Source organism: Protomyctophum parallelum (assembly GCF_964188405.1).
Source record: "Protomyctophum parallelum genome assembly, chromosome: 4".
Taxonomy (NCBI): Eukaryota; Metazoa; Chordata; class Actinopteri; order Myctophiformes; family Myctophidae; genus Protomyctophum; species Protomyctophum parallelum.
The window spans coordinates 34,760,676-34,786,326 of NC_139700.1; the positions used below are offsets into that span (position 1 = coordinate 34,760,676).

The window sequence follows — 25,651 nt, forward strand, 5'->3', positions numbered from 1 at the left end:
GGAAACCATGCAAGGCACCAACCAGCACATCAGGAGCAATTAGGGGTTCAGTGTCTTGCTCAAGGGCACTTCGACGCTAACTCTGGGGGAGCCCGGGTTCGAACTGGCAACCTTGCGGTTACCATCCGGCCACTCTACCCCTGAGCCACCCGCCGCCCACTACTTTCATGGTTCCAAACATTGCAGATGTACAAGCTTGCGGTGAGGCACAAAGATATGTAGATATGTGAGCTTGTAGATCTGCTGTTTTTGAATAGCCAACATATCAATGGAAAAAGTGGTTAAAATTATTGTGATGATAACGCTAGCTGGCGACCCCCCTGGACCGCCCCAAGGACCCCCACTTTGAGAACCAATTATTTAGATGAGCTATATTTGTATATAAGTAACCGATGTACAATCAAGTAGCCTATAATGCAGGGTTAAGTTGTTAATCAGACTAATCGGTTTAGTCGATTATAAAGAATATATTAAAACTTTCTCTAGTGTCGATTCATTGAATCTCTTTTCCTGTTTCTTTGAGCTCCATTGTTTTGGAACAAGGACAGCACTCCAATGAAATGAGTACTTATTATTAATGCACACAGATTTCCACACGACGCCCTTCTCCAGCATGTGTACTGGCAGAGAAGCTACACACACACACCCTATGTATCATCATCTCTACGTCACGTTATGGGATTTATGGGATTTCCAGTACATTAATGAGACATTATATGGAAAATATCCTCTCTTTGTGTGTGTGTGTGTGTGTGTGTGTGTGTGTGTGTGTTGTCTAGGACCTGGCTCTGGACATGGCCCACTTCCTTCTTAATAACACAGCGTCAGAAGGTGCTCTGCTATTGGATGAACAACAGGTAAAGGGGCGGAACTATAGAGTGTGAGAGCAAAAGATTTGTTGAAGTTAATTTATAACCGTAAATTATAATTTAGTAAATAGAAAGTGTGCAGATAACAGAGGTGAAACTTTGTGTAATCTTTCTTCATGCATCGTATCAGCCTTTTCAAATATCAACTTTTTGCCCCAAAGAATTTCATAGAAAATAACCCTGTTTTTTTCCTCTCATTGTGTGCCTTGCCTTTGTTCTCCCAACAAGGTCCCCCTGAAAGAGTGTGAGAAACTGGACCACAGCCTGGCGCTGGCCTTGAAGCACCTCACCTGGCACCGCCATGACGATGGCACCTCGCCGGGAACGGCACACAGCAACAAAGACACGGACCACGATAACGCACAAAGAGGCACCGCAACACGCACAGCCATGCACAATAAGGGAGCGTGCCTGGACACGAGGCTGTGCGAAGAGCAGCCAGGGACACGTGCAGACATGTCACGCGCTGACGCGTGCGAGGGCGAGGACGCGCCTGGCGGTGCGGTCACAGACGGGGACACGGGGGCACCCAGAGACGCGTGGGCAGACGCCTCCACAGACCTGGAGAACGGTATAGGTGAGTTTTTATATATATTTTTTGAGTGGTACAACCATTCCAAGGAACAGCAATGTCCCTGTTCACCTATGTGTTGGTTCACCTATGTGACGTTAATGAGCACCAGTATGTGCCAGAAACAGAGAAAGAGAGACAGTGCTGCACTGTTGCCTGCTAATGAGAGAGAGAGAGGGGGGGGGGGGGGGCGAGAGAGAGGGGAGTTGCAACACTCAGTTCACACGGGTGTGATTTTTAGTATATCTTTTAATATTGATCGCCATTGACGGATGTATAGGTCATTCCAATCCAACCCAACGCACAGACTGCCATTGACATTACTAATTTGGTATTTTCAGTTGTTTCCGCAAAACTGAGTAATCCTAGGACTTCCGAAGAAGAGTATGCCCTGTGATTGAAAAAAGAAATCCAAGCTGGTTTAGTCTGATTTGTGAAAATATTATTTTCTCTGCATTCTGTTCCCAGACAGCGTTTTTGGTGAAAACAAGCTATATTCAACTGCCAATAACGAACTTTTCCTAGAGACTCTCTCCTTTATTTTGAGATATTGGTTGTTTATCGTCATAGAACAGAATATCCTGTGGGTCTTGAAAGACTAACAGTGGCTTTAGACTGTTCTAGAGAAACTCTAGAGTGACGGACAGATATATTCTTGGGGCTTTTTCGGCCTTTATTGATACGATAGGAAATGGGGAAAGAGTCGGAGAGTGGTCTGACGGGCTTGGGAATAGAAACCACGACTCGCTGTCAGGCATCAGAGCCTTCTGGCCTGCTCTTTTTTTACTTTGTGCATCTCCGTCTTTCTCGAGTACATCCACGTATGTTAATGTGTGATGTCCTCGTGACCAATGCCTGTGTGTTGGTTGGTACCCGCAGCACTAATTTGCTGGCTGGCAGCAACTTACAAACTTTTAACAGAGTATTCTTCTACAATGCTGTATTAATACTTTTACTTAAGTAAAACATGTTTTGTACCTTTTCCACCACTGGAGTCCTTCTCTCGTTCTCGCTTTGCTTCTATATCATTTGTGCTTCCATTTCCTCTCGGCGTGGTGTTCTTTCCTCCTGCTCCCCTCCCGTCCCCTCCTCTCTGTGTTCTGCTCCCATTTAGCGGAGCCACGCAGAGTCACAAATGCTATGTGAAATATGCCAAAAGCAAACTTTCCCAGTCATTACCCGCCTGGCGGCTTGCCTCCGTTCGTTGAAATGCTCATGTATAGTGTTGTAGAGATGTGATGGGCTGTTGGGCAACTGAGCGGCCACTTTACTAACTGGCGAGCTGATATTTGTACTTAAGTGAAAGCAGCAGCAACACCATTATAAAAATACTGTCATATGTGAAAAGCCTGTATTCAAAAGTTTGACTTGAGTAAAAGTATTTGCCGTTAAGATATACTTACAGAACCAAAGTAAGCTGCACGTCTTGTGAGCTTGTGGATTGGTATTTTTAATAGCTGGAAAAGCTGGGTGTTAAAAAGTGGTTAATATGTTTTGCAATAATAAAAAGTAGCAGATCTACACCCTCAAAGCGTGTCACTTCACGCCATGCTTCAAGCTTGCGGATCTGTTACTTTTGATTATTATTAATTATTATTACGCTGTAGTATGATCAACTAGGAGTCGGGACGTTAATTTAGTTTAAGTCTTCTAGATAAAGAGAGAGAGACCCTGACAGATCACGTCTTCTAGATAAAGAGAGAGAGACCCTGACAGATCACGTCTTCTAGATAAAGAGAGAGAGACCCTGACAGATCACGTCTTCTAGATAAAGAGAGAGAGACCCTGACAGATCACGTCTTCTAGATAAAGAGAGAGAGACCCTGACAGATCACGTCTTCTAGATAAAGAGAGAGACCCTGGAAATCACATCTAGAGGGAGAGAGAGAGACCTTGACAAATTCACGTTAGACAGTTAACCTTCTAAAAATATTGAATCAACTTTACCATTGCCCCTCCAATGCACAGCAATGTGTGTCCCTGGCTGGGTGGGTCCGTCCGAGCACTGAAATAGCTTTTTTTCACCACCAAGTGTCACTGTTGTGCAGCCTAACACACACACACACACACACACACACACACACACACACACACACACACACACACACACACACACACACACACACTCACACCCCCCCCTGTTTAAGACCCCTGGTCTAGAAAGAGAGAGAGAGAGAGAGACCCTGACAAATCGGATTTTCTGCACCAGTCCCACAATGCCTTGCTGTAATGAACACAACGTTGGAATGCTCCCATGCAGGGAATTGGCTGGCATGCTGACCGCCGCTGACCGCTGCCTGTGGTCCAATGCCTGCCTGCCAAAGAATTCCTGCTGCTGGCGCTTATCGTATTATCTGTAGTACATACATTTATCCATCAAGCCCCAGCTGTTATTTTATTACTACTTTTTTTATATACTAGCACTCAACTTTGTCGTGTCAAAGGACCCCACAATTGATATGCATTTGGCTGCAGACCCCCCCCCCCCCCCCCCCAACTGAACATGTGTTGTGCCGGGGAACCCTAGAAGAGAAGATGGGCTCCATTTTTGTCACCGCTAAACCCTAAACTTATTTGCCTTTTTTTTTTACTATTTTGAAAAACTTTTTTTAATAGTTCAATTAGCCAATCTACATTGACACGTTGTGAGCTTGTAGACTGGCCATTTCAACTATTCAAATTGCAAAATAGTAAAAGAAAAGGCAAATAAGTATATGGATAAGGGGTTTACCGGTGACCACAATGTAGCCCGATTTGTGCTAAATAAATATATAAGTAAAAATCACACCTGTGTGAAGTGAGAGGCGCTCTTATCATCGTACATCATCATGACGTAAAATAGACACTGTATTTGCTTAGACACGTAAAATTCTCCTTCTAAAACGGGTAGTCCCAATTCTTCATTCATATGACTGTGAATGTGTGGCTCCAGGCAGCCCCGTAATTACATCAAGCGCTATTCTCCCGTCACATAGGCTACTTGCGGAGCAAAACAAGGAAGTGTTGTGGCTCTGGCTCGCTCGCTCTGGTGGCGCAAAGCGTAGATACTTTTGTGAATTTAATAGTTTTATTAGGTTAATATTGCTACATGTTTGTAACCGTTTTAGAAAAGCAATAAGCCACTCGAGGCCCCAGCTTACCGGGTATTTTACACTGGCTGGGAGGTAGAAGGCCTACGCCCCAGCCAGTGTAAAATACCCGGTAAACTGAGACCTCTCGTGGCTTATTGCTTAAATTCATAATCAATGGGAATTTAATGTCTGTGTAGGACAAAGTTTGTCTACTGACACCAAAAGCTGGATATAAAATCAATCAATAACATAATAACATTTTCGAGATTTAAAATAAAAACTTGCTGTGAGCTTGTCCATCTGCTGTTATTGAATCTCTAACATAAAATAAAAGGTCACGGTGTAACCGATTGTGATGCTATGTTAACTACTTTTGCTGTCTGGGGACCCCTGGTGGTCCCCACACCCCACTTCGTGAACCAATGCTACACCAAATCTCTTCATCGAATAGAATCAATATACGGCTGCAACAACTGGAGATTCATCCCTACATGTTTCTGTGTGGACTGTGTGGTTATTTATTGTCTCCAGGGGGTCAATGCTAAAGAAAGGACGATCATATCTTCTCCACAGGTGCACAATATCGTTGGTGTCAGTCAGGCACAAACCTTGTATCTCCATAATCCACCTTTCGCGATTTATCCCATTCTGGGCGGGAACCCTTTTTTGTGTTATGATCCATCTGGACGGGAACCCTTCTTGGGGTTCTGTACAAAAGTGTATGAGAGAGTAAGAGTATGTACAGTATTCCATTTTTTTAAATATTTTCATAAAACTTAGGTCAGGTTTTCAAGGCATTTTTAGAATCGGCCTCAGTCCAAAATTATGAAGTAGGGCAGTGGTTCTCAAACAGTGGGTCGGGACCCATTTTTACGGGTCCTTTTATTTTTTTTATTTTTTTATTATTATTTCAAAACATTTTCTAAAAACATTCCCAAAAAAGATAGTGTAATTGTGAGATTTTCTAAAAGTTTGGGTAACTTCTCTTTTGGGTCTTGAGCTTAAAGGTTTGGGAACCACTGTAGTAGAGCATTAATTTCCCCTCAAAAACGTCATGTTATGAGGTTTCTGTGCGACAACCTCAATGTTGTACCGAGCCTCTGGCCTCTGAGGTGGCTGGAGCCAGGTGGAGGAAATAAGAGAAAGCTGCCTTTTGTACACAGAAAGAACATTTTCATTTCCCACAAAGCCAGCCACGGCATGCCTCAGGTGATATTGCTGTGCTCCTGTGGAGGAGATGGATATATATATATATATATATATATATATATATATAAAAAGAAAAACCTTCCAAGGAAGGGACTGCACACTCCATTAACTATAGCACCTGACGAAGCTCATAAATAAGTTGATGCAGTAAGTTGTCCGTCTCTGTTCCCTGGAGTGTGCAGTCCCTTCCTTGGAAGGATTTTCTCTTTTTTTATGTCTATGCCTGCTAACTAGACTTGCACCTCCTACGGGTCTCTCTCTCTCTCTCTCTCTCTCTCTCGCATCTTTTGTTTTACTTTTTATATATAATAATTTATTTTGAGTTTTTTGCACACGAGACTCAGACAGACTTATAATACAGACGTCATAGAAGGCAATATGCATACTCAACTTGATGACATATTCCTAGTTTTCCTACACATAAGACACTTTTAAAGTAATCTACAAAACAAGAAACAAAGTTTTCAAGTGGTAGGAGCTTGCAAAATGGGGGAACAGTGTGACCTGACTGTGCCCCCTATGTATGCGTGTGCAAGTGTGTACACGTCCTAGCAACCCGTCGGTTGGATTAGTTGTGACATTCCCACACGTCATACGTAGGGTTGGGATTCGGAACCGGGTCCATTTCAGACCCGGTTCTGACATTGCGGTTCTGGAGCCGGTTCCATCGTTATTAACGGTTCCCCAAACGTTTCTCATCAGTCGTCATTTAGCTCTGCTGTGTCTGTGCATGCATGCAAGCAGAGCCTGGGGTGACGTCACCCCACCTAAAGGAGTGTGTGGGGTCGGGGAGGATACGCCCACTGTTCTGTGCATTCAGCGACTGCCGTGGAGCGAGCAGGGACAGTATGTCAAAGAGATCTCCAAAGTGTGGTTAACAGAGAGGTAACATTGAGGAAACATCTCAAAATCAATATGCCTACACGAGTCCACAACTCACGAGAATAATCTAGGCACATCGTGTTTGTGAGCCATGCGGAAAGCCGTGCCCGCACTCCCCGCAGCTCCACCACAGCCGGCGGGGGATGAGGATGATATAAGACTGGTTCACTTTCCCCAGACTAGTAACGTAATAGAAAATAAAAACTACTAACGTCTACAGAGCTTTTCATTAGGCGTATTGTACGTACAACTGTTGTTAATGGTGTTAATTTAGAACGCCAATGACTCGACGTCTTTCTGTCTGATATTTTATGAATCACGCCAAAGGAATTGTCTGGACTTCCTTTTTACAACTTATAAGCAACTCAACTGCTTTTGATTTGTCTCTAAATTAGTCGTGTGACTGTTGAGCCCAGCGTTTAGATGCATATACCTCCATAGATTGATTACTTTATAAACAGTTTGCAGAAAAAAGTACAGGAACGTAGCCTACAGTTCAATACAAGGTCTGCTAAGAAGATTTTATAATCCAAGAAAGCACTATTTGTTTCCATAAGGGTTTGGGGTCCTTCATATTAAATTTATCTGAACATTAAAGACAACATTTGTCACCACAACAATATCATTATTGCAATGTGTACTGTATATTGCAATGTGTACTGTATATTTAATATACAGTACAAATTGCAATATACAGTACAAATTGCAACAATGATATTGTTGTGGTGGCTAGCTGGTGGTGGTGAAGTTTAAATAATAGTGCCACCTCATAATTGTAAAGTGCATTTTCAATAATTGAATTAATGAATTTGTGTTTATTATGTACTTGGTTAGGTTAGTTATAATATAATCTATGTCAGAAAAAAAGGGGAAAAAAATAATATTAGGATCCGTTAAAGGAACCGTTAGGAACCGGAACCGTTAAGAGGGATCCGGGAAGGATTCGGAACCGTAAAAATCCTAACGAATCCCAACCCTAGTCGTACGGTCTAAATGGGTTAATCATGGGTCTTCAACAGGGAGGCCGCGACCCCTAGGGGGTGATAGTAATAAGAACTAGAACTGCACTCTGTCGAGTGCATACTTGCTTGTTGCACACTAGTAGGCCATAAATGGCCAACTAGTGCGCAAGCAGAGCGCGCATGTACCAAATTGTGCCTGATCTGCTGGGACCAGAGTACGTGGTGTGTATCATTTAGAGCTAGTCATACATCAAATCTGTGCCCGGATTGCTGGACCAATGATGACGAAATGACCATATTTCTTACATACACACCACGTACTCTGGTCCCAGCAGATCAGGCACAATTTGGTAAATTATTTTTTATTGATTATGTATATAGTATACGTATGACTAGCTCTAAATGATGACGTAAGAAATATATATAGTATATATATAGTATATAGGCATATACTATATATGTATACATATATACTCTATACTCTATACTCTATACTGTATAAAGTGTGTAGTTGTAAGTTGATTAGCGGTATTCTGTGATCGGCCTGGTCCAAAAACCGTGACAGCCGTTCCGCCATTTCAGGACCCCCCCAGAAAAACATCAAATCTGTGCCCGTATTGCTGGACCAATGATGACGAAATGACCATATTTCTTACGTCATCATTTAGAGCTAAATGATGACGTAAGAAATATATATAGTATATAGGCATATACTATATATGTATACATATATACTCTATACTCTATACTGTATAAAGTGTGTAGTTGTAAGTTGATTAGCGGTATTCTGTGATCGGCCTGGTCCAAAAACCGTGACAGCCGTTCCGCCATTTCAGGACCCCCCCAGAAAAACATCAAATCTGTGCCCGTATTGCTGGACCAATGATGACGAAATGACCATATTTCTTACGTCATCATTTAGAGCTAGTCATACACATACGTGTATGACTAGCTCTAAATGATGACGTAAGAAATACGTGTATGACTAGCTCTAAATGATGACGTAAGAGATATGGTCATTTCGTCATCATTGGTCCAGCAATACGGGCACAGATTTGATGTTTTTCTGGGGGGGTCCTGAAATGGCGGAACGGCTGTCACGACAAATGGACCAGGCCGATCACATTACTTGCGCGCTCTGCTTGCGCAAGTAACTAGCATCCCTATTATGGGGAGGTGCTTCCGCAAATGGAAGATCTGCACGCTATCTATGACAGTGGTTCCCAAACCTTTTTGCTCAAGACCCAAAAGAGAGATTAGACCTTTGCCCAAATATGTCCATATAGGGGTGTGCTGGATGTCATGTTGATGATGTCACCACAGGACCAGCCGTCCCACATAAAAGATAGTGTTGTGGTGACAAAGGAGCAGTTTGTATAGTGTTTATTTGGATCTGTTTGTGGGAGGCCTAAGAAGAACAAGCGAAAGGTATAGATAGATTTTTGCCAAAGAAGCGTGAGATACGTCTGTCACCGCCAAAACCCAGCCCTTATAGTACAGTTGGATTTTAGGCTGACGCTAATTTAGCAAAGATCTCTTGTGGCAAGTATTTTCCTTGCTATTTCTAACGTATTTATCAAACGATAAACACGACCCATGGGCACCATGTTCACCATGAGCACCATGTTCTCCGACACCATTCTTATTGTGTTGATCTCCATCGGCACGACATTGCTCGCGGAAGTGATCACGTGGGCTTTAGTGTACCGGACCGAGAGGTACAAGAGGCTGACGGCCTTGTCGGAAAAGCAAAGCATTCAACTCCAGGAGAAAATGGAAGCCGCTGAGAAAAAGGAAGCCGCTGGGAAATCCGAAGAAGAAGAAGAGAAGAAGGAGAAGGATGAGAAGATGGAGGAACTCCGGAACACCCAGATGGAACTGAAGATGGAAAGCATGAAGTCCATGCTTGTCATAAGCTTCCTCTTCAAGATGCTCTTTGGCCGGTTTCAGTCCTTCTTTAACGGGAGGGTCGTGGCCAAGCTGCCATTTGTCCCAATTGGCTACATCCAGGGAATGTCTCACAGCAACCTTCCGGGCGAGGATTACACTGATTGCTCCTTCATCTTCCTCTATGTCCTCTGTACCATGTCAGTCAGACAGAACGTCCAGAAGATGTTGGGTTGTGCTCCCTCCAGAGTGGCGACGACGACGACGAAGCCAAAACAAAGCTAGCTCGTCTCACATCTGTCCACATGCACTTAAACCATCTGGTCTTACAGAAATGTACTAACCCAGTTCAGGTTCGGGTTTATTTGTCATATGTATAAATACAATGAAATTATTTTTGCGCCGAGCACTCTCAATGAAGTCTAACTATAGTGCAAAGAAAGAACACAAAAACAAAAGAAAGTGCAAAGTAAAGTGACTGCTGTTTGGCAGCCTATCTGCCTGGGTGAAGAATACATTCACATACGAAAAGGAAAAAAACGCCATGAAACTCCCAACATACACAAAACAGAGATATTGCACACATTCCCTTGATAAAGTGCAACTAGTCAATAAAGTGCTTTTGGCAATCCCTGAATCTCTGAGTCAGTAAAGTGCATTCGGCAATCTCTGAGCATTTTGATTGACAGGGGAACAAAAGAGTGTTTAAATATATTATACACATACCGTGGAGTTCTATACCTCCTACCGGATGGCATTAGCTCATACTCTCGGTACAACACATAGATCAGATACAATATTCCGAGCTTGTCTCAACACTGCTTGTTCAAAGATGGCCTGGGGAGTGATGGGGGGGGGGTGGACATGCCCATGATCTTCCCAGCCATGTTTGCTAGCCTACTTATTTGAGATTTGTACTTCACAGTTAGATTGCCAAACCAGCTGGACATACCATATCTTAGGATTGACTCTATACTAGCTCTGTAAAAAGGTCAACATGATATTTACACTGACTCCAAAAAGCCTAAGTCTTCTGAGAAAGTGTAGACAGTGGTGTATCTTAGAACACAGTGTTGTAACATGCGTGTGCCAGCTCAGGTCCTCATCGATCTGTACTCCCAGGTATTTATACGAGGGGACCTGTTTGATGTTATGGTCATGGTACGAGATTTGGAAGGGAGTAGTTGGAACAGGGTATGGACGAGATGGCTGGTGTCTTTAACCCATTTAGACGATTCTAAAAAAATGTTTTCTAAATCAGACAGTTCTCTGAAAAAGCAATGTTTCTATGTCAGTGGTTCTCAACCTTTTCATGTATTTGGCCACGGACTGAAAAATATGTTGTTCCAGGGACCCCCCAGAAGCATATATATTCAAAGATTTGCGCCACATTTTTTCAAAACTTGCAGATCTACAAGCTCGTAGTGCGGCACTCGGTGCCACACTATGAGCCTATCTGGAGATGGGGGCGGAGCATCGGTCGGGCAGCGCGCTGCATGCATGGCTAACATGATGGTGGAGAAGCATGGAGTTATAATAGAGGCTATGTGTGTGACAACATCATACCTGGAGGTTACGCCTACTGAGTGGCAAAACATACTTTCCGTCATTGAAGCCTAAATGTCCTATCTGGTTGTATTAAACAACATTAAACTCACCAACATTGCATGTGTATGGAAAGCTTGAGTTATCCTCTTTCTATCCAAAGTGTTTGTTTCATTCCGGCACAATTGGCGTTCTCACCTTCGTCTTCTGTGTTTACACTCAAAGCTGGCCATTCATTGTCAATGGCATTCAATGTTTGTGTTAACACAATGTTTGAAACCCTCAATGCTGGACGTAGGACGGACTAGCGCCCCTCAAAAATCCACAATAGACATGTTATGAACTACTTTCTGTCAAGAAATGTTGTGCCGGTGATTCATTTTCTAAGTGTAGGCTTTGGAAGTGCTCTTTCCTTCATTATAATTGAGACCGTTGAGTGATTTCCAACGGGTGCTTCCAAACTCCAATGCTCCATGCTGCTCAATGTTTTACCACTCAATCTGTATGAGGGGGGCATGTCCTGGTGGAAAAGTGATACATGGGCATAATCTCTATGGGCCTGATTCACTAAGCTGTTTACACCCATATTTTGGGTGTAAAGACATTTCCAAACTCCCGACGTTAATAGTCTTATTTCATTAATCTTTTTTTTTGTCTGTGAATTTTAGAGACACAGGCCCTCATTTATCAATTCAGTGTAAAATCTGCCCCAAATTCGAGTGTGGGTTTCGTAGTACACCCACATCGCCACGGCATTTATAAAGTGATCGCAAACAGCTGATCCTTCCTTAATTTCGTTCTGACGTTAATAAATGTGACGGCTTATTTATTTTATGTTGATAAATGAGGGCCTTACATGGGGCCAAAGCTTACTGTATGTCATTAGACAGTTGCTCACAAGCATCCGGAAGAACACTCTACTTCCTGGATTGGCTCCAACGTACGTTTATAGAGGGTATGTACATGCATAAAGTGAGTGGCAAAATTTGTCTAACGACGTTTAATGTTGTTTAATGCAATCAGATAGGACATTTCTGTTTGGATGTATGCACTGTCAAGGCCAGAAAGTAGTTATTTGCAACCCATCAGGCGTTCCTGCATAACTTCCTGGTATGATGATGATGATGATGTCACGCGCATACCCTGTATACTAGTGGTTCTCAACCTGTGTGTTGGGACCAAAGGGCCAGCTAGGCACTCCCAACGTTACCTAGTGGTAAGAGTAAGGACTGCAGGCGGACCCGTGGATTCATGACAAGGAAACCCCGTGCAGCTGGGCTTTAACATTGAGCGCTCGGTTGCACTTCCGCATTTGACCTCCAAATTTTGAAGGTCAAATGCGGAAATGCGCCCAAAAAGGCGGAAATAGACGGTCCTTCCGGGTGCTTCAAAACGCCACTGAGCAACTTCCACTGACATGAATAGCGGAGGGGGCGGAGCTTCACGCCAGATCAGTCTCTATCCTTTTAATACTCTATGGTTGGGACCCACGTGATTTTTCCAGGGTCGCTATGATCCATGAATAAAAAAAAAAGATTACTCATTCAACAGAATGAATGAAGTACAATTTAAAAGGATTATTACAAATACATTTGAACCATAATTGTTACAAATCCCCTACATAGCCCTAGTAGGACCAAATGTGTACGCTTATGTGCATAGAATTACCTCCGGGGTTAGGTTGGGGTCGTGAGTCGATTTTGGGGTTGCAGGCTGAAAAGTTTGGTAACGCAAGCCCATGCCCATGATGACAGTGAAGTGATAATTTAAAGACTTAAGACTTTTTTAATAACTCAACCAAAAAAGAAAATAAAGACCATTACTGCATCAACTCAACAAACTTTACTATAAAATATGCAATAATAACAGATCTGGAAGTTCAGCAAATCATGCCACTCCATCTTTAACTTTATCCTGTTGGATTCATGATTCATCCTCAAATTCTGAGGAAACGTATATCGAATAACATCATCCACACATATCGCCTTTAGCCTGGCTAATAAGCCAGACTCATATCACACTGTCACCGCAGGCAATTTTTTTGCCAACGGCAGATTCGCGTCTGGTTTATTAACCTCTGGGCCATTAAACACTCCATCACTCCCTTTTGAGGACTGTAAAAGAACAGGCTGTCTGTGCACACACACACACACACACACACACACGAAAGGAACAGCTTATCTCACCTTATCAGTCTGTATGTCTGTCTGTCTGTCTGTGGGGCACTACATCACCCAGCATTCATTCAGGTTTTGATTTGTCAAAAGAAAAAAGAGGGAAAGGGGTGCTCATTTTCTGTTTTACAACAAATAGTAGAAATATCACTCCCTTTCCATTTCTCTTTCTTACCCTCTTCTCCCTCTCAATTTTCAAACTCTCACTAATTATCACTGCATTTAGACTTATATAATATAGTTACATTTTATCCAAAGCGCTTTACAATGTGCATTACTTTCACACACCCACGGTGGAGGAAACCAAACCATGCACCTTGTTGATGTCCTTTAGAGAGCAGTTGACAGAACATAATATGTTTATAATTATATTTGGTTTCATTCATGGGAACGGAAATAAGAAAAAAGGTAGTCTGCTGAATGGCCTCTTTAGGCAGTTGGCAATTTATTTAAGGAAAAGACGGATGGACAAATGGAAATGTCCAAAACTGTCAAAACGCACTGCTTCACACCACGCTTTGAGCTTGTAGATCTGCTATTTGTGTGTGACGCTGTAGTATGATCGAGTATAGGGTATTATTCACACGTTTGAATTATCGAGGTAAGGGGTTTCGTTCTGCCTAATCTAAAAAAATTAGCCTGTAGATCTGCTATTTGTGTGTGATGCTGTAGGATGATCAAGTAGGGCGTTAGTTTACGCTAACAGATCATTTCTACAGTGTGGTATTGATACTTTTATGATTACTGAAGTCAAATAAAATGTGAGTACTTTTGTTCCACCACTGCCTCTTCACCAGGAGGTGTCCACCTCACTCTGTTCTCTCAGTCATCTCTGTAGCCTACTGCATTTTTGGAACCTTTACTTTTGGTACTTTAAGTAAATTTTGATTCCAATACTTTGGTACTTTTATTCATAGTAGATTTTAAATTCCGGACTTTTACTTGTAACAGGATATTTCTATATTGCAGATAGTTTGACTTAAAAAAATAATAAAAAATAATAAAAAATACTTTTTCCACTGCAACTATTGTTGGAGAATGCTACTTCTCAAGCCCCAGGAGGGTTTCTTTAGGCAAACTCCTTCACATTTTTACTCATTCTTTGTTTATCATCTTTAAATTATATTTTAAGTTAAAATAAACAAATAAACAAGTCTGTTTGGTTCTCCCTCGCTCTGCCAATGTTGCCATGTCTGCTTATTACAAGCAATTTGGGGCTTGTTTTATCTGTAATGACGCTTGTGAATATTGGTAGTTGCAGGTTGTGTTTGTTTATTTTTTATGTTTTATTATTATGTTTTATTTTTTGGGGGGCGGGCTTATTGTTTCCAAAGCGTAGTTGCTTATTTGCTAGCTTGCATTCCTAATGTGGTTTAACCCATGGTTATCAAACATTTACATGTCAAAGCAAGGACCAATATGTATTTGTACCCAATTGCTGTTGTTAAAATGTTTCGACTCTTTTGAAAATCTTGAGCTCGTAGTCGTAGATTGCCGATAGCCGATGCATATACCTGTATAGGTACAGTATATTAAAGTGTGGCCTATGCATTCACTCTTTTCAGCTTGTTTTCTTTCAAAGACCATGATTGCTCATTTCTTTCTGGCAATAAATCTGGCAACACATCTCTCTCTCTCTCTCTCTCTCTCTCTCGCTCTCTCTCGCTCTCGCTCTCTCTCTGTCTCTCTCTCTGTCTCTCTCTCTCTGTCTCCAGAGCTGTCCCAGTACCAGCAGCAGGACTCCAGCAGTACTCTGCTGCACTTTGCTGCCAGCCGCGGCCTGAGGAAGGTGGCCCACTTCCTGTTGCGGGAGCCCGGAGGCACCCAGGCTCTGAGGAGACCCGACGCCCGCGGAGAGACACCCGCCTGTCTGGCACAGCGGAAGGGACACAAACAGCTGGCGGAGCTTTTCGCACGGTGAGTGGGTGTGTGTGTGTGTGTGCGCGCGTGTGTGCGTGTGTGTCTGCCGCCGTGTCTGACAAGTATGTCAACTGTGTTGTTCTGCTGTATAGGCACTTTTTAACTGGCTGTTTCCATTATTGTCTGACTGCATTGTTGGCAGTGTTTATGTCCTTTGTACAAGGCATTCTTGTACTTCTGTTTCAATGTTCTGTTTCAAGTGTGTGTGTGTGTGTGTGTGTGTGTGTGTGTGTGTGTGTGTGTGTGTGTGTGTGTGTGTGTGTGTGTGTGAGTGTGTGTGTGTGTGTGTGTGTGTGCATGCATCAGTCTTGCTGTTGCTGTGTTTTTTTTTGTTTTTGCCGTTTTAGTTATGTCTGTAGTTGATAATGGGGAAAGGGAAATTGCGAACTTCACATGTGCCTTGCTTCCTTGCTGTTAGGGTATAGAATATTGGTTCGTCTTGTTGTGACGCGTCGTCACATGTAATTTTAGCTGTACATGGCTGTAACTTGTGTAATTTAACCCATTCTTGACGGGAACCCCCATTGGTGTTTTAAGCATTATGTAATGTTATACTTTAGCTGTTGAAAAATAGCAGATGTACAAGCTCATAACGTGGCACAGAGTGCCGAGTAGATTGTAGCTTGTAGATCTGCTATTTTTGAAAAATTGTGAAAATGTGGCACAAATCTTTCAATATGTCTTTCAGAGCAAACGTTTTTAACTCATATCTTTGCTTCTGGGGGGGTCCCTGGAACAACATATTTTCAGATGGGGGTCAGGCGGCCAATTATATATAATTCTGGGGGTCCTTGATATGAAATGGTTTGAGAACCACTGACATAGAGAAACATAGGTTTTTCTGAAAACTGTCATGATTTAGAAAGACATTTGTAGAGTCGAACTTGAGTCTAAATGAGTTAAGGAAAAGAGAGAGTCAGTCAGTTTATTAATGCTGAAGGAAGAGGGAGTATTGATGTCACTTTTGTTGGCATTACGTGTTTGACAGCATTAAAAGCATGACATTCACATTCAGTTCCAGTCAAATCAGTCAAGCGGAAATCTCTTCAGAGATGTAACATTGACTGTTGTCGGTGAGGTATGTTGTCCAATGCGCCACAGCAATGTGCGACACGAGCGTGAAACCAAGTATAACTCCCTTTTACATTTTCTTCTGTTGATGCTTGTCTGTCTGTCTGTGTGTGTGAGCTCCGTGGGAACTTGAGCAATGTGTGAGCGCACCATCAGACGATGTCGAAATATGTTTGGAGTGCTGAGCGGTGCGGTGATAAGACCGCCTCGAGGACAGAGTGTGATGGACATAATGAAATGTACACACACACACACACACACACACACACACGCACACGCACACGCACACACACACACACACACACACACACACACACAGTCTGCTCGATGAACCCCTGCAAGTATTGCACATACTTACCAAAACTTTTGAATCTACCTTTACTAGAGGTAACAGTAACACCAACATTATACTAATTTGCCTCTGTCGGGTGAAAACCTCATGTCCAAAACGGCAAAAATAGCAGATTTACAAGCTCGAGTCGTGTTTTGTGCTTGTAAATCTGCCATTTGTGATGCTTTTGTGTGGCGCTGTACAGTAGTATGATTAAGTAGGGCATTACCCCATTTTGACCTGAGATGAGATTCTAAAAATGTCTTCTACATCCTGACAGTTTTCTGAAAATGTCAGTTGTTCTTCGGTTTTTCAAAAATAGCAGACCTACAAGCTCGTAGCGCTTGTAGATCTGCTATCTTTCAATAGCTAAAGCATAACATAATGCTAACACCAAAAGGGGTTCCCGCCAAAATGGGTTAAATTGGCACTATGTAACTTTTTTTTAATGAATAGAATAAAAATGTGTCCAATCTGTATGACAATCTGTGAGACATTTAGACCATCTGGATCTGACACGCATTTTGACCTGATGGTCCAGACTACCAACAGGTATCCCCTGAGCAAGCAGTCAGGCTCTATTAGCAAAAAGTTTAAATATTATTGAAGACGTGATGTTTTTATATATCTGTTATATTTAACAAGTCTTCTACAAGAGATTTTACTATTGCACCACCAGTGGCATTGTATTGTGAGGGTGGCTTATTTTTTGTCTTGTTATCATCACTGTTAACTCATAGTGTATTATTAATATCTGGCTTCAATGTGAGACCACGTTCAAATAATAATACATTACCCATACACACCCAACACTGTAATGCTAGGTAGCGGTGTAACCATTAACCAAACAGGGAAATAAAATAATATTACCGGTAATTCTGTCTAATTCTGGAAATTAAATTACATCAATCAACAGTGGTTGATATAGATTAGGCCACAGACTCCCATCTGAAAATGTTGTTCCAGGGACACCCAGAAGCTAAGAAAAATGTGCTGCGTCTGGTCCAGAGTCGTCACTCTCTCTGTCTGGAAGGAGGCCATATAGCTGCATTATAGCATGAACATCATTAATACAACTTTTTTTTTTTTAAGATATATTTTTGTTTATTTCTGCCTTTATTGATAGGTTGAAAGTAATCTGACAGAAAATGGGGAGGAAGTCACACGGCAAAGGCCGTCGGGACCGGGAGTGGAACCCGTGGCACACAGTCAGTCAGGCTGGCTCAGCAGCCTATAGGTGAACCCGTGGCACACAGTCAGTCAGGCTGGCTCAGCAGCCTATAGGTGAACCTGTGGCACACAGTCAGTCAGGCTGGCTCAGTAACCCGTGGCACACAGTCAGTCAGGCTGGCTCAGCAGCCTAGGTGAACCCGTGGCACACAGTCAGTCAGGCTGGCTCAGTAACCCGTGGCACACAGTCAGTCAGGCTGGCTCAGCAGCCTAGGTGAACCCGTGGCACACAGTCAGTCAGGCTGGCTCAGCAGCCTAGGTGAACCCGTGGCACACAGTCAGTCAGGCTGGCTCAGCAGCCTAGGTGAACCCGTGGCACACAGTCAGTCAGGCTGGCTCAGCAGCCTAGGTGAACCCGTGGCACACAGTCAGTCAGGCTGGCTCAGCAGCCTATAGGTGAACCCGTGGCACACAGTCAGTCAGGCTGGCTCAGCAGCCTAGGTGAACCCGTGGCACACAGTCAGTCAGGCTGGCTCAGCAGCCTAGGTGAACCCGTGGCACACAGTCAGTCAGGCTGGCTCAGCAGCCTAGGTGAACCCGTGGCACACAGTCAGTCAGGCTGGCTCAGCAGCCTAGGTGAACCCGTGGCACACAGTCAGTCAGGCTGGCTCAGCAGCCTACTGTAGGTGCCCAGACGGTTGAGCTAACCGTCCAGGCCATAACAAAACATAAAACATTTTTGTTAATGTATCCATTTGTAACTCTCACAGAGTCGCTGTTGAAGTGTCATAGGCGTCAAGTGTGTGTCGCACGAGCGAGAAAAATAGCAGATCTACCAGCTCATTGCGCGGCATGAAGTGACTGCTATGAGCTTGTACTGTATATCTGCTATTTTTGAATAGCCAAAGTATAAAAGGTTAAAATGATTGTGATGCTGTATTAAGTACTCTTGCTGTCGACCCCCTGGAAGTTGGAACGTCCCCAATGACCCCTGGGGGTCCCCGGACCCCACTTTGAGAACCGATGGCATACAGTATGTATCAAATTAGCCCAAGAATAGCCGATCTACGAGCTGAGTCGAGCTCACCAACGTGTCGCAATGCGCCACTTGTAGATCGGCTATTTTAGGCTAAGAGTTTTGATGTAGACGTCTCCATAGACAGGGGTAAAAGTATAGACACAACTTGGGTCCAATATTCTAAGTCTAGATCAGTGGTTCTGAAAGTGGGGTCTGGGGAGCCCCAACGGTACTTAATTGGAGGGGTTCCAGGTGGTCCCCAGCAAAATGTAATACCATGGCTCTTTACAATAGCAGATATACCAGAGCATCACTTCGTGCTGCACTGCGAGCTTGTACATATAATTGGTAACATTTTAGAAAAAATATCGAAAGTGTGCTTCTCTTCTGGGGTGTCCTTGGCGCACAACCTTTTCAGCAGCCATATACATATCAACTTGGAGGTCCTTGGCGTGCAGAAGTTTGATGACCACTGGTCTAGAGCAGGGGTTCTCAATGTTTTTTGGCTAGGGACCCCTTGAAATGCTTTGGCCATGTCTCGCGACCCCCGCCCCGCCCCCCTCCCCACCACCAATACAAACTGACCTTAATATTAATATTAGAGAAAATATATCATAAACTAGAAAAAGTGCCCTTCTGGGCACAGGTCTCCACCAGGAGGATAGGAATATTTAGGAGTAATATAAACATGTTTTTTGTTTGTTTGTTCCAATCTTTGCCAATCAGGATGGAATATGGGAAATGGTGCAGATCCGTGTTGATGGCACGCATGCACAATCCACCTGTTGGTGGCGCTATAACAGGGCAATGTGAAATGGGTGGGCTATATTCCTCAGCCTAGTAGGAAAGTGCGTGAAAGATTTCACGTAAATTGCACGCTGCGTTCATGATTTGAGGTTTTTTGTTCAAAACAGGCCAATCCTGCAAAATTTTAAAGCCAATGTTAGCCAATTAGGATGGAATATGAAATATCAGACACATCCGTCTTGAGCACATGACTATGGAGATACTGTGTAACGATTTGCGGGATTTTTGGACAAAATCTGTAGGTGTACTGTGCAAAAACTTGTTTTGCACAAAGCGGCCTCCTGGTGGCGCTATAACAGGCCGTTCTGGAAATTTTGGGGCAGAGGTTCATCGTTGGCATCCAGGGAGTGTGTGTGCAAAATGTGGCATCGACCGGGTTAACGGTGGCCGAGATTAGCTTCTAACGGACGGACGGACGGACGGACGGACACACGGACGGACGGACGGAGTGCAAAACATACTCTCTCCCCATGCCTTCGGCCTGGTGGAGACAATGAAATAATGAATACTGAAACCAGATATAATCAGGAAAAGTTTATGCATGCACTGTGTGTACTATGTAAACTCTTCATTTCCATTTCAGTTCAAATTGCTACAATAACCTTAGTAATAGAGAAAACACATCATATATGAATACTGAAACCAGATATAAACGTTAATGCATGTACTATGTGTACTAAACTCTTAATTTCCATTTTCCCCTTTTTTTTTGAGTTGGTTGAGAACCCCTGGTCTAGAAGTGGTAAATCGTCAGATTAATTGATTTTGAGTTGCAGCTCTAATGGCAGGGCACACTGCATTCATGGTTTATTAAGCAAACAAGTCCAAAGTTTTGTTGTTGCAGGGTAATGCCCTTGCCCGGGGGGGGGGGGGGGGGGGTCAGACCAGTGGCTGTGGGAACGTAAGCACTGCTCCACATCAAACATTCTCATGTCAAATACGCCCCAAATACAGTATTCCGGACAGTAGACACCTGACAATATTTGAAGCCATGATCTCGCACGCACGCACGCACCCTATCCTTCACATCCAGCACTGCATCATCCCTCCTTTCGTCTTACACTTCATTTCCTACTCTTTGTGTTGTCTCACACAGTCACACTGATGACATCATCACAGTTACTGAGTCACACAGTCCTGCTGTGTGAAGGAAGCCGTAGTAAAAATAAAGGGTGATTGTCATAGAAGAGATGACTATCATGAGAGTCAGTGTTCCACCTACACAGTGTGCATGCTCTCTCACACACATGCACACACGCGCACGCGCCTGGCTTTATAGAACAATACTGTCTTACATAGTTGAGAGATCGAGAGAAATATTATTTTGGAAAACAAAAGGAGACGGAGAGAGAGAGAGAGATCTCGGAGAGTAATTTAATTCAGTATACCACACACTCTCCTGTCTGCCAACAGTAAACTTCAACACAGAGCTACTATATTACGCACACACACACACACACACACACACACACACACACACACACACACACACACACACACAAGGACAGTAGTTTGATAGGAAATGGGGAGTGAGATGGGGAATCGAGACTCGAACCCGCAACGCCCTGTCAGGCCCTGGGCGTTGTGGGGCCCTAGTTGCCCGGACCGCTAGGCCAGCCACCCGACAGCAACAATTTGATATAACTAGACCATAGACTGTAAAAAATATGGACAAAGCGTTCACCGGGTCTAACATGAACGTAAAATGAAGCCTGTAATAATATGCTAATTCCTGATGTAAGTCGCCATCTTTCTAGATCCGTTTGGTACCAGCTGGCCATTGGCTGGCTCCGTTTGGGTCCAGCTGGCCATTGGCTGCCCAGACAACGAGGCGGGACTTCCCCCCTTCTTCTCCGTTGGTTTTTATTTTGACTCGAGTGGGAGGAGTAGACTCTTGAGTGGGAGGGGAATCCCGATCATAGACGGTAACGGTAGCCACGCCCCTCAGAACATACGCGACTTTATGGTCATTATTTTAATTAATGGGACCATCATTTTCCAAAAAGAATATTATGACATTAGAAATGAGACTTTAAACTAGTGACTGGAAGAAGAAAGTATTCATGACCATGTTTATTAAGGTAATACAGTCTAGGTGAAGTTGGGCCAAAATACATGGGCCTCTATGGAGCTATGGGGCTTTTTGGGTCCAGTCCAGCGCCACAACAGGCCATTATATGAACTACCGATTTCAAATGAGGCTTCACGAAATATCTGGCTGACTGCCCCCCTGAACTAGACCAGTGCCCTTGGCTCCGGCCTATTCTGGGACCACTACGCACGTTGAGATCAATGTAAGTTCAGAATGCAACCAGAGTGCCCCAAACTAAGGTCAGAAGGTCAGACGGGTCAGAAACCTGCCTATCCATGACATCATGGGTGGGGATTTGAAGCTAATAGAAACTACAATCTTTACTTCCTCGAAAGTTAGGAAGTAAGTTAGTAAATTGAAGACATTGTTCTTCCATTGTGATGTCATTGATTGATATGAACATTTTCAAACCGTCCATGGTCTTCCTCTGAGGCACAGAGCATGCAGATAGGAATGGCACCGTTTCAGATCCGTATCTGGAGACGACGTTGAAAAAATAGGCCAAATGTCCCATTAAGTATTGTGACTTACTACTAGTGTAGTAGCCTCTTATAAGGCCTGGTATATGTTTGTAATCAGGTGCGTGTTTTCTGTCTAAAGTTGTAATGAATGCTATTAAAACCTCCAAAAAACATAATTGCTATTTAATGTACGTTCAGTGTTTGTCCTCACAACTAATGTTAATACCTTAGCTACAGAGGACAAACCTGTTTAGAATGGAACTTGTGTGTGCGTGCGTGTCTGAGAGAGTGTGCAATTGTGCATGCATGTGTGAGTGACAAAAACAAAGCGGTGTGGTGTGTGTGTGTGTGTGTGTGTGTGTGTGTGAGTGAGAGAGAATCAGCCCTTCAGGACATTGTGGTGCATTTCTTTTGACAGTTTCTAATTCAGATGGTGAAGTTTTGGACAAACCAAAACAAACTGGGAGCTAATCAGTCATAGCAGGGAAGCTCCGTCATCAGCCATGTGACGGTTGACATGTCAACATGGCACACACAATGCAGTGCTTATCTCTGACGGCCCAAGGCCGCCCCACTCCATCTGTTCCATCATTGCATAAATGGTATTATTTCTGTGGAGGAAATTGATCTGCAGTCGTAGCAATTCTCAACCTGATAGGTCTTTGATTAGTGTACGTGAATCTGTGAAGCAGGAATGTAAACATTTCCTCCTGTGTGTGTGTGTGTGTGTGTGTGTGTGTGTGTGTGTGTGTGTGTGTGTGTGTGTGTGTGTGTGTGTGTGTGTGTGTGTGTGTGTGTGTGTGTGTGTGTGTGTGTACGGCTGTGATTGAGTCTGTGTGACTTTAGTCCATTTCCCCTTTCATTTTCTCCTTCAAAAATGTTCTTTTCCTTAACACATGGTGTACTTTGTTTCGTTGCAGGTTTGAGACGTTGTCACCAAATCCTTGGGTGGAGCCAGCGGATCAACCGCACACTCACCTCGGGGGCAGGGCACTGCAGCACCACCCAGACCTGGGCACCTACACCCTAACACTCCCTGCTCGCCGAGAGAGGCGAGGAGGAGAGGCTGAGAGGGAGAGGACAGAGAACGGAACCAGACGTCTCCTACAGGAAGAGGTGGAGGAGCTCCGAGGACTCATTCAACGCCACAGAGACAAGGCGGTGAGTTTACAAGCAATCATTTACTCATTACTCATTAATGCTTCTTAAAAAAAGATCATTCTCAGTGACATAATTATTTAAAGTTGGCTATTAACCCAGACAGAGACAGATTCTACAAATGCTTGCTAAAGCAGCAGTTCTCACGCTTTGGAGACGTTTCAACAATGTTACAAAATAGCAGATGTACAAGGTCGCAGCGTGGGACAAAGTGTCGTGCTGTGAGCTTGTATATCTGCTACTTTTGAATAGCCAACGCAATCATCTAATCTATGCTTTCCTGATTTTAATGGGTTAAGACATGTAGTGTACTAAGGCGAAAACTAAATAAAGGAGCTTCCCTTTAAGCTAGATAAATGCACAGGGGTGTGTGTGTGTAAGTGAACAGTAATGACTCATATGTGATTGAGTGCGACGGAGTTGAAGGTTTGAGCCCGGAGCTGTGTTCCCTTGACATGTGACTTATTCCTCCGGAATATAGTGCACTCTATTGTGTAAAGCCATAGCTGTTGTTATAGTCAAGTTGGGTTTCATCACGCCCTCGAATAACACACAAGGAAACGTCTAATGAATAGTGTTATTATTTTATTAGTTTCCTTCTGAAACCTTTATACCATTCCTGTTTTTTGGCTTTGTCTCTTTCCTGTAATTGACCCACACATGTGCAGACAAGATTTCATAACACAGGACGAGGTACAGAGCCAATCCTCTGCTAATGAACTGTAGAGTATTGTAGACCGTCAGTAATGTGATGGCTGTCAGTTGGGGAGAGGCTATCTGAGGATAGAAACATAGGGTCTGCATTGAAGACAGACTTTGTCTCTGTCGGGTGGAAACTGTTCCAAAACTGTTCCTTTTTTTCTTTGAAAAATATAGTAATGAAAATAGCCAATCTCTTAGTTCATGGCGCGTTGTGAGCTGATATTTTCATTACTTTTTGGGGACACTCTTGTATGAATGAAGTTGTGCATTCATTTACGAAAAAACAACAACAAAAAAACAAAGTTGAACTATGGAGATAAGAGTATGTATTAAGCCATACATTAAGTATTTTTAATGTATACAGCAGTGTTGTTAAGCATAGTCTAATTTCTCTAATAGCTCACTGACAGGTGTCAGACAGTGGCTCGGGAGTGTGGCCACTTGGGAATGGGAATGTTCTTGTGAGCACTGCTCCTGATAGTTAGCACGGGTTAACTGCAGAGGGTGAATTCCAGGTATGTGCGAGTGTTCTTGGCAAATACCCCGACAACAACGTAAACTGGTTTGTGCACTTCACAGCTGCCTGTCAGTTCATAGTATTGGCGAGAGCTTCCCTGGATTTATATTACCCAGCTGCAGGCTCTGCTCGCCTTCTTACAGAGCAACGCTTTAGATGCTAGACTGTGGTGTCATTACGAGTAGGCAGTCTGCCACCTGAAAAAAACGAACAAACTATCTATTATCTTATTGCTAGACGTACAAATGATGCATTCTGTGCCAATTTCTGCTTTGGATAATTGGGTGTTTAACCACTTAGAACCTATATTAAGTTCATGACCCAACTAATTCCCAACACACTTTGCTAGTTTGGGATGGCTGAGCCACCGGCCTGCCTCGCCCGCACCGTCGGGGAGGTGGAGCATGAGTGCGCGTGATAGGACCTGAAAGATGGTGAACTATACCTGGGCAGGGCGAAGCCAGAGGAAACTCTGGTGGAGGCGAAAGACTAATCGAACCATCTAGATGACAGGGTTAAGAACAATACCACTGGGATTCTTATTTAATACATTGACTGCCTAAGACTGCCTCCTGTTGTCATTGTGTGAAAAGATTAATACAACAAAAATAGGCGATCAACAATCTTGTAGATCTGCTATTTTTTGGCTAATGTTCCCCCCAGAATATGGATGCTTAATGTTTAATATTATTTTTGAAAAGTTTTTGCCTGCTTTGTTGGCTGGAAATGTTTTTTTGCCAGCTGCTTGAAAAGTTCCTGGACAAGTAACGGACAACATGTTCACCTACTAACGAGTCAGCGACCGTAGTGGACACTTTTTAATGATTGGCTGCCTCTAGGCTGCCTCTAAGCCAATGGGAGACTACCCATAAAACCCATAGTCTGAACGGCATAAAACATACTCTGATCGCTGCAACGTGAAGCCGTGAGCTGAGGCAGAGGCTGCGGCACACATACTGATTATAGATGTTCATAAACGAGAGCTTGCTGCAGCTGGTAATTGTGACCGAGTCATTCTTTTTTTTATAATATTTTCCCCCTCCTCTTCTTCTTCTCACAGGTAAACGAAGGAGGCCACAGAGACATCGGCGCTGAGTTCCCATGCCTCTCGTCCACCAATCAGGAGCCGGTCAGCCCTGTTTCCAGGACGCGGCCCTGCTCTAACGGCCAACCAGAGGACAACAAAGCAGAGCGCTGCGGTTCCGCGGTGACAGACAAACAACCTCCAGTGGCA

At 43.5% G+C, this 25,651-nt stretch overlaps 1 protein-coding gene across 1 annotated transcript in view; it reads left to right on the plus strand.

The window, feature by feature from the left end:
* Positions 1–25,651, plus strand: part of LOC310857176 (A-kinase anchor protein 13) — a gene marked incomplete at its 3' end in the record, with an annotated part of 77,323 nt that overhangs the window by 51,421 nt on the left and 251 nt on the right. The window contains exons 5-9 of the mRNA XM_083762787.1: positions 780–857; positions 1,098–1,446; positions 14,886–15,087; positions 22,961–23,201; positions 25,478–25,648. Of these exons, the coding sequence (XP_083618913.1) occupies positions 780–857; positions 1,098–1,446; positions 14,886–15,087; positions 22,961–23,201; positions 25,478–25,648 (1,041 nt within the window). The remainder of the gene's footprint in view (positions 1–779; positions 858–1,097; positions 1,447–14,885; positions 15,088–22,960; positions 23,202–25,477; positions 25,649–25,651) is intronic.